The sequence below is a fragment of the Littorina saxatilis genome, linkage group LG2, assembly GCF_037325665.1.
Source record: "Littorina saxatilis isolate snail1 linkage group LG2, US_GU_Lsax_2.0, whole genome shotgun sequence".
Taxonomy (NCBI): Eukaryota; Metazoa; Mollusca; class Gastropoda; order Littorinimorpha; family Littorinidae; genus Littorina; species Littorina saxatilis.
Window position 1 is genome coordinate 92,295,354 of NC_090246.1, and position 10,002 is coordinate 92,305,355.

Below are 10,002 nucleotides of genomic sequence, written 5' to 3' on the forward strand. Positions count from 1 at the left end.
CAGCTTCATAAACACCAACAAGGTGAACATTTGCCAAGACAGCTCAGACTATCCAAAAACCTAATAGCCTCTCTTCTGTCTGTATTTAGTCACTAAATATGACTCATGAAAACTGAAATAAAACATATACAATATTTAACACAGAATCCAATGAACATAAAACTTTAATGTATACTCCAGTATTTGGAAAACACTTTTTTGTGCGAAAAAACCCCACAAATGTATCTTCCCAAGAAGACGACTGCTGTGTGTAATAGCTGTATATCGCACAAAGAATTACATGAGCAATGATGTAAGCACAATACATACAGAGAGATATAACAGCAACCAGTTCCATTTCTCAAGCAGCAACATTATTTTGAAATTTTCTACAGAAACATGCTTTTCGAAGCTGGATTGGATCTAGATTAAGTTTGGGTGGTTACTACACATGAGCAAATTTCATTTAGAATCAAACCCAAAATGTTTGAGTGCAGTCTAGCACAGCTCTTGCTTCTTACTATACAAATATAATTGGGACATATGAAGTGCATCTTTTTAGATAAATCCCCAACTCCTGAATACAACACATTTGACCAAGAAAAAAACAATTTTACAGTTCCTAACTCATGTACATTATCTTTCTTTCTTTATTTGGTGTCGTCGTTTTCAACCACGAAGGGTTATATCGCGACGGGGAAAGGGGGAAGATGGGATAGAGCCACTTGTCAATTGTTTCTTGTTCACAAAAGCACTAATCAAAAATTTGCTCCAGGGGCTTGCAACGTAGTACAATATATTACCTTACTGGGAGAATGCAAGTTTCCAGTACAAAGGACTTAACATTTCTTACATACTGCTTGACTAAAATCTTTACAAAAATTGACTATATTCTTTACAAGAAACACTTAACAAGGGTAAAAGGAGAAACAGAATCCGTTAGTCGCCTCTTACGACATGCTGGGGAGCATCGGGTAAATTCTGCGGGGGGCATGTACATTGTCTGAAAAGCTGACTGATCACTCACACATCTTACCGGAATATTCTCAAGAAAAGTAATCAACATACAGTATTGCACGTTAGACATAGTAAGACAAAGTACACTGATTAATATTCATATTAATTTTTAAACTGTGTGTTATAAACTTCTAACAAAAAAAACCTGTTCTAATCTTGGTTTACATCTTCTGCTGTCAGTTATATATATAACAACTCTCATCACAAAGTGATCCTGGCATTGGCAGGGATTCAAAAATTAGGCAACTCTGATCTGAAGACTGAAGAGAATTTGATGATTGATACGATTCAAGCAAAACAAGATTTTCATACAATCACCATCATTTCTCACTTAGCCTATATTCTTATCTTCTACCAAGATCCCAGTTGCCCCCCCCTTATCTCATCTGCTGTCAGTTTCATATTTTCTTGTGATGGAGCAGTAGACCGCACAACATACAGAAATAGGCGAACATTGTTCGTATCACATGAATAAACGGGACGCAAAAGTGCCAGGTGGTTTTCTTCTTCACCTTTTAACATAAAAAAGAAATATGTCAAATGAATTGTTAAAATGTTGAAAATAGACACCACAATAAAGCATAAAAGATGATGACTAGAGAGCTCAAATAACAGATCTACTGTTCCATCAAACTTTAGACAGACTTGAAAAAGTAGTTTTCTACCATGCCATTAATCTATGGGCTGAAAAAAAAAATATGCGTCCAAATAACGAGAGATAAAGAAACATAAAGGAGAACACAATGAAGTTGTAACACAGTTACACCACAGTACAGATGATTCAGGTAAATGCACACTTTCAAATACATAATGAGAAAAGGCGAAAACTTATCAACCTGAAAAATACCAACACACTGTGAGTGGCAATATGAATCTCATATAAACATACATAAGACTCAAGTTCTCCTACAAGACAGCGCTTTACAGATAATTCATAATAAAACACTTTGGAAAGGAAATCTTTAACCCAAGACTTTCGAAACGCATCCTGCATCATTGCGTTCTTTTTTACTCTAGTCAAAGCAGCAATATTATTATTAACACAAAACCCTTTTAACTACTGACACAGACCATCATTCAGGTTAAAAACAAAATGATTTTACATTCTTCTCTTTTGTGCATTTGTCAAATCATACTCTCTAAACAGCCAAATAAAAAATTAGTTCCCTCTCCTTCCCATTGGTCTCTTGGTGAAAATAAACCATACGAAAAGAGTAAGAAAACGTACATATCACCCACACAAAAGCAAACTCTTTCTTCTTTTACGAAGTCCTATCACTACACCTCAACTAAATGTACTGAAATCACTACACCTCAACTAAATGTACTGAAATAAAGTCGAGAAAAAAAGACAAAGCAGAAACTACACAGAAAGAAAGTCTTTCAAAGTCATAAGCATACATAGAATTCAGCAGCAAGTGGACTAGAACTCAAACTCTAAAACAGCTGGACTACATGCAGAGGAAACCAAAGCACGGCAGACAAGGGAAGGCCCTAGGCATTGTCGTTCAACGCCTCATCACACGCTTGGACTCCAGCCGTGACATGCGGTCTCTCAGGAATAGAAGTGGCAGAGGAGACCCAAAAGCTGTTGAACGTTCTGGCAATGTGATGGTTTATCAAAGTCGGTCCCAGACGCAAGGTAGTAACAGTCACTATGGTGTGGGGTACAGAGACAGGTACACACATACCACCACACATGTAGGGGTAAAATTAGAGTTGATGCTGCTGCCGTTTATCTGTCTTTAAGCTCTTTGGCAGTCAGTTTGTCAATGAGTTCTTGGAGGGGAGCCAGTTCCTTACGCTCAATTAGGTTAAACTCTTGCACAAAGAAGATAAAATGTTTGAACGACGTGTTGAGATGTGCCTCCTCGCTCAACTGTACCACTTCCTTGAAGTGCTGGTGGTAGATGTGGGCGTAGACCCGGAACAGCCGTTTCAAGATTGTTTTCGCGATGGACAGGAAATTCTTTGGAAACGGGACTCCTATAAACAAACAAAACAAGAAATATTACTAGAGCATCTCAAACTGCCTAACAGATTAGGGTAAGAACATTCATACTTTTCTCTTTACCCTTCTCTCACACATTAGTGCATGCGCTCGCACACAGAAATAACCATATACAGCCAAGTTCAAACAGAAGTTTCTTCATGTTAACTACCTCTAGTAAAAGTAAAACTAATGGATTAAGCACCTTCACAAAAACAACATCCAGACCTGTTTACCCTAAACCCGAGGCAAGAGTACTTTCCCAAAAATTTGAGTGTATTTTTCAAAAAGTTGGTGTACTTTGCAAGCAAAGCCATATGGGGTAGGGAAAATGTACGCGTGGGTCCAAACGTACGTGTTTGTGTAAGAATAGCATGTCTTGTGAACACCTTCAGAATTTAACTCCTTCCAATACAACAGGAATAAAACAATTGTATTTACCTGTCAGTTTATAGCATTATAACAAGTGTCTTCCAAACAGATTGATAATGAAAAGATGAAGTTCGTGAAATAACATCTGCGGTTGACAGTGGCAAGTTCATTTTTACAATCATCTCAGCGCGGACTACAGCCTTTTCTTCTGGCAGGATTTGCTTTGCGGGAATGAACTTCATAATTCCTTGACAGCTTTCAGCGGATTTCTTTGCAGCAACCTTGTCCAGGTGAGTTTTAGAACTGCAGTGTCGTTCGATGTCATATTTCCCAGCATGGGCAACGGAGAAATCTGATTTACAATACTTGCAGTGTGCATGACTTTTTCCCATAGTAGACTCCACAATTCCTGGCTCTTTCTTATATTTCTCCAAGAAAATCTGCTGCTTCTGCTTTTTAGACTTGGTACAGTCATCCGAAACTGGCACATTTTTCCGCTTCATTTTGCCACGATTGTCCAGACGATCGCACGTGCCAACAACTGAACAAGGTTTCCACAGCTGAAGACTCGCTGTCATGGTTATCTCCCTTCGACCGAAACCGGTATCAGTTGTACCATTCCGTAATCAGCACACCAACACCGGAAAACGTATTCTAGACTTTTTCTTAGGCGTATTTTATGCGTGTGTCGCGTATTTGCGTACCGATAATAATTTGGCGTACAAAATACGCCCAAATCGTACTGGTAAACAGGTCTGAACATCCATAAAAAAAACAGTAAAATAATTTGTACATCCTTTTGGTTGGAAAATATCTGATTTCACAAGACATGCAACAAAGAGAAAACTTATTGGAAACTCAAATGCTTAAAAAATGTTCTCTCATGAGAAAACCAATCTAACGGAACAGTACATACCAATTTTGGACGGGAAAAGTGTTTCATCATCCAGCTGATCTTGTACCCAGGTCATGAGGTAATCTATGTACTTCGGCGCCGAACACTTGATTGGTTTTTTGATGGTCTGTCCGTCTGCCCAGTGGTACTCGTACTTGGGTCCTGCTGACATGACTGGACAGGTCTCTTCAAGGCAAAACTCTGTGATGGTGCCATACAGCATGTTGATTTGGTTAAAGAAATCCACAGCTGCAAAGAAATATAAAACACATCTTTAGTTAAATGCACATATTTACAGCATTTCATTAAGTGACTTTTATATTCAAATTCTACCATGCTGATATTCACTGATTTAGTGGCAAGCAGCTGCCAGTCAGAGTGTACTGTTACTTGCTCATAATCAACTTCTAGCCAATAATGAGGATTTTAAAATCTGAAACTGAGCGTGACTATAATTGGGTTTTTTTTAAGAAAAAGAAATTTGAATACCAAAATACAAAAATGCATACAATGATTGATGGTCCTTTTGAATGCACAGGAACCAAGTACCAAGGTTTGTGGAAAATAATCAAAATAGACTGATATCATTGATATCATATGATTGATATCATGTACTGCAAAGGTTATCACAAACGCAGTGTTGTTCCCAGCCTCAGAGGACTATATGCAAGATGGACATGGACCAAAAATATACATACAGTACGTCCAAATGTACTCGCTTTGTCCGTTTTGTGGAAAAATTGATGGTCAAAAGACCTCCTACATGTCAAAACTATGGGATGTTCGACGCGCCACAGATGAGACCAATGTGTCAGATCACAAAAGTCAATGACTAAAGACAGAGGCCTGGGAACAACGCTAAAACCATCCAAATGAAAGAGGCTTTTCAATTATTCGAGGACTATGTAGCTTAGATCTGATAAGAGCCTAAAGTAGTAAATAGAGTGACTTAAAATAGTGTTGTTTCAAGACTCGGAAACAATAGGTCAGTTCGACTTGGATCAAAATAATGTATAGGTGAGTAATAGGTCCAACTCTAAATGCCCTGCCTTTGGCTGTTTAGTAGAAACATGATGGTCCGAAGACCTCCTAGATCAGTACAGAACAATTGGAATGATCAACCTGCAAGGAATCAGAGCAATACGTCACAATCAAATACAAAAGTATGCATCATTGACTGAAGACCGAGGCCTGAGTACAACACTAACATGTTTCCGCGTATGCTGACACAATTTACGAAATCCCAACATAAAATTCTATAAAAAAAATTGTTAAAGGCACAGTAAGCCTCCCGTAAACCATCACAGATACTGTCAGGCTTTTACACACAGTACAACCATCCTTTTATCTAAACACTCACCGCTTGAGAACATCCTAGGTGCCCTCCGTAAAGAGCGAGCAATTTTCAAAGAATTTATTTTTGCGTGGTTTATCTTACCCCTGAGCCATCGTGAACCCGTGTGATCCAGTTTCCCTTTTCCACAATGTAGTCGTCAGTTAGTAATTTGAATGCGACTCGATGTGAGCTTATCTGCAATAGCACGTTATTATGTACCTCTGACTATGCACGAAACAAGCGGCTGTGGTTCACAAGAACTCTACCGATGGCTTTTGACTGTTCAGAGGAACTGGCGATAGGCATAAACCGTCGTCTGCTACGAGAACCACGACCTTGCGTGACCCTGCTTCCGGGCTTTTCTTTTTTCAAACTTTCAAAACTTCGAATTGTACTGATCTTGTCTTGATGAAAAAAGAATTCTTTTATGATTTAAGAATGTTTGTGTAAGAAGCTGTCAATTTATTATTTAGATTTTAAAAGTTAGGTCTAGCGCCAAAACGCACCACGGTCCGATTGTCTGAGAGACAATCCGCAAAATTAATTCTTTAAAAATTGCTCGCTCTTTACGTAGGGCACCTAGGATGTTCCCGTTTGGTGAGCGTTCAAATGGAAGAGTGTTTGTACTGTGTGTAAAAGCCTGACAGTATCTGTGATGGTTTACGGGAGGAGTACTGTGCCTTTAAAAGGCAGAGCGGCTGTACATGACTGTTCCTCCCTGCCCCACCACAATAAGGACTGGGTGGCCGAGTGGTAACGCACTTGCGCTCGGAAGCGAGTTCGACCCTGGGTCAGGGCGTTAGCAATTTTCTACCCCCTTTCCTAACCTAGGTGGGTTCAAGTGCTAGTTTTACGGATGAGACGAAAAACCGAGGTCCCTTTGTGTACACTACATTGGGGTGTGCACGTTAAAGATCCCACGATTGACAAAAGGGTCTTTCCTGGCAAAATTGTATAGGCATAGATAAAAATGTCCACCAAAATACCCGTGTGACTTGGAATAATAGGCCGTGAAAAGTAGAATATGCGCCGAAATGGCTGCGATCTGCTGGCCGATGTGAATGCGTGATGTATTATGTAAAAAAATTCCATCTCACATGGCATAAATAAATCCCTGCGCCTTGAATATGTGCGCGATATAAATTGAATAAAAATAAATTTAAAAAATCCCTGCGCTTAGAACTGTACCCACGGAATACGCGCGATATAAGCCTCATATTGATTGATTGATTTGTTGTCATTTGATATTCTAACAAGAATGTGGCTATCATTGAGTGACTAACACTGGTTGTAAAACTGGACTGTTAAAAAGTATCACATCAACAATGTCAGATGACTGCCTAAAGTATCTGTTTCAATTTACTTGATTGTTTTCAGCTCGGTTTTACTTTTAGTGTTTAAGTTAGACGTGCGAGTCTAAATGCAAACACAGTGTATATATATATAATATATAGTATCTTTCAAGTAACATGAGTGGTCACCAAGGAGACTATCAATCATTTCCTGACTGTGTCCTTTGTGGAAAGTGTTTTCCTGTCAAAGGGTCCTGAAGCAACAAGGCTCTCTATCAAACCTGGGTCTAATTTTCACTTACTGTTGACTGCCACCCACTCATTGACATCTTCTCCTTCTGGTAGCATGACGGCTAGACGCAGGTTGCCACTTCCTAGCGTGACAGCCGCATGTTTCATCAAGTCATACTGATGAGTCCCTTCTGGTATGTTCTTTTTGGGCTTAAATGTTTTGTTGTTTCGGCTTCCACTGGAACAACAAAAATACAAAAGAATTACAATGTGTGTAAGAGTAAAAACCATGGAACAGTTACTCTTCTTCTCTTCTTCTTCTTCGTTCATGGGCTTAGACTCCCACGTTCACTCATGTTTTTAGCACGAGTGGATTTTTACGTGTATGACCGTTTTTTTACCCCGCCATTCAGGCAGCCATACGCCGATTTCGGGGGAGGAACAGTTACAATATGATCATTCTTAATTAAGTTGACAAGAACAACAATACAAATCAAATGTACTCACAACAAAACAGCAACATGATGAACAAATGAACACAGATTCTACTCAACTTTCATCTTCATCAGCAAAAAAACCCAACAAGAAACTAAAAAGAAGAGTAGACAGAGAAAGAAAATGAAAAGAATGAGCACAGAAGAATATATATATAGACAAACAAAGTTTGTATTCTTCTGTGCTCATTGACATTCTATCATGTGTATGTGTGTGCCTGTGTCTGCATGTGCTATGTCTGAGGTGGTGCAGTGGTACAATCTCGATGTCCCCCTTGACTTGCTGAAAAGCATTATAAATATTAATGGGTCATTTGATTTACAAATTTAAATGCGCCAATGCTACATGGCACGTTTGTCAACCAATCCCTGAAACAGCTGCCTGATTCATCACAAAAAATATCACTCACAAGAGTTAAATTATGCTCAGTTACAAACAAATGAAACATGTTGACAGACCTAGACCTGCCTAAACAACGAATATTTGTAGAACTGTAAAGTTGTACAATTAAAAGAGAGACACGAGGAAGCCAGACTGTCGTTTTTCAGGAAAATGCATGGGCCATTCTAGTACATGTACTGTAATCAATATATATATACAGCGTTCGGCCTGGGAGAAAAGAAAACTGACAATGGGACATTTGTCCCCCTCAACCGATTTGACATAGTCGAAGTCAAGAAGCGGCAAGTAGGCTTAAGTGGTCTGTAAATTATTTTTCCAAAGATGCAAAATGTGCAATGTGGTGCCATCTGAGCATTTGCCACTGTCACTGTCAGCCCTGAAAGTTAAAAAAATGGTGCACAAGCCTTTGGCGAATGAGAATATTTTTTCTCAGGATGCATTATTTCTGGTGTGGGCCCGTGTTTTCTAGAATCAATCGTACTTGACTGTTGTGTTTACGATGACATTGACAAACAGATAGTTCGCCAGATACAATATGTTATATGAAGTCTTATTTAAGCACTACATATTTAAACAGCCAATTACATAGCGTTAAACAAACTCGACTTGGCGCGCTTTTGCTTCGCTCATTTCGAATGAGATACTCTGTCGTAAAGTGTGCATAGGATGGCACAGTGGTATGTATTGTCAGTGTGCCCTTTGATGCACTGAAGGGAATTCTAATGGGAAATTTTCTGATTTTATGCGCCAATGACGCAGGGCGCACTAGTAAACTGTTAACTGCTATCAACGGCTACCTGCCAGGTAAGGAAAAACTAGTAGGAATGTCTATTAGGTGAGATACTGATGGCTGCCGGTTCCTGAACCTGGGGGCTCCGTAACCGGCTTGCCGGTTCCCGAGCCACTCCGATAAGTATAAGTACAGAGTTCTGTGTAGACAAATACCAGCCTCAAACCGCCTCGCCTAGACACCCCACAACCCACTGCGAACAACACACCCCACGCTGTGACAACACTGAGTCGACAGTTCCACCAACCCTTCGACAATCTAATAGACACACTAAACAACCACAACAACTCATTCAAACAATGTAGCTAACAGAAGTACTTGCAAGAAAGAAGAGCATGCATGAAGACAGCATGTTTTCCAGAGGAAGAGGAGAAACACACGAGGAGAAACACACATAGTGACATACAGTATATATATATATACACTATGTGTTTTACATGTTTTACATACAGACAAGTATCACACAATACAATCATCACACACAGACACATTTGAAGTGTATTTTTATTTTGTTCTTGTTTTTTTCTGTTACACCATATTATTACACTGATCAGAACCCAGGAAATGTTGAGACCAGAAACATAAAGTGATATAAAACCGAGCAGTTTATTTTGGTAATTTTACTAATAGGTAATAACTTTACTGCAACAGGACCTATTGATTCATTGATTACCTATTTGCCCTATCTTCGATCGTACAGCTTACTTACAATTGATCATATGCATAAAACCATTTGAAAATGTCATTCGACACTGGCCCTGACAATAAAAAGTAACCTTCAGCTGCCGGTCAGGATTTCAGATCATAACAATAGTACCTGATTACGACAGAGTGAAAGCGGAAATGATGGCAACAAATGTACTTACAAAAAGAAGCTCATCTTCGTTTCGTCCTCCTTCCAAAGGTCCCTATTCAAAAGTAAAATAAAAAATATACGAAAAATGTTCCTTTCGAATCCACAATGAATATTCAAGTGCCCGATGATTGACGATATTTTTCGTCTGCATCGATTTCAGAGAGAAAGATGGCTTCCCAGTGTTTATCCCTTGCAGTGCAAGTAACGACGTGAAAATACGATAACAAAAGCAAAGCTTTTTTTTCCACTCTCCTGACATATGATTAATCTTTATTTCTGAAAAGATGCCTCGTCTATTATTTATTGTTTAAAAAATTGATCAAAAATTATAAATATTGAGTCTTCCC

At 39.0% G+C, this 10,002-nt stretch overlaps 1 protein-coding gene across 1 annotated transcript; it reads right to left on the reverse strand.

Moving 5' to 3' along the window:
* Nucleotides 1–364: 364 nt before the first annotated feature.
* LOC138960179 (MOB kinase activator 1B) lies at nucleotides 365–9,847 on the reverse strand. The gene is made up of 4 exons (XM_070331952.1): nucleotides 9,666–9,847; nucleotides 7,184–7,350; nucleotides 4,275–4,502; nucleotides 365–2,982 (listed from the first exon to the last, which is right to left on the reverse strand). The coding sequence occupies exons 1-4, from the start codon at nucleotides 9,677–9,679 to the stop codon at nucleotides 2,732–2,734; spliced, it is 660 nt and encodes a 219-aa protein (XP_070188053.1). The 5' UTR covers nucleotides 9,680–9,847; the 3' UTR covers nucleotides 365–2,731.
* Nucleotides 9,848–10,002: the final 155 nt, after the last annotated feature.

Coding starts and splice junctions, on each gene's coding strand:
- LOC138960179 (XM_070331952.1), bottom strand. Junction 4,503..7,183: donor TGAGTGGGTGGCAGTCAACA/GTAAGTGAAAAT, acceptor ATTTCTTTGCAG/CTGTGGATTTCTTTAACCAA. Junction 2,983..4,274: donor ACTTTTCCCGTCCAAAATTG/GTATGTACTGTT, acceptor GTTTGTTTATAG/GAGTCCCGTTTCCAAAGAAT.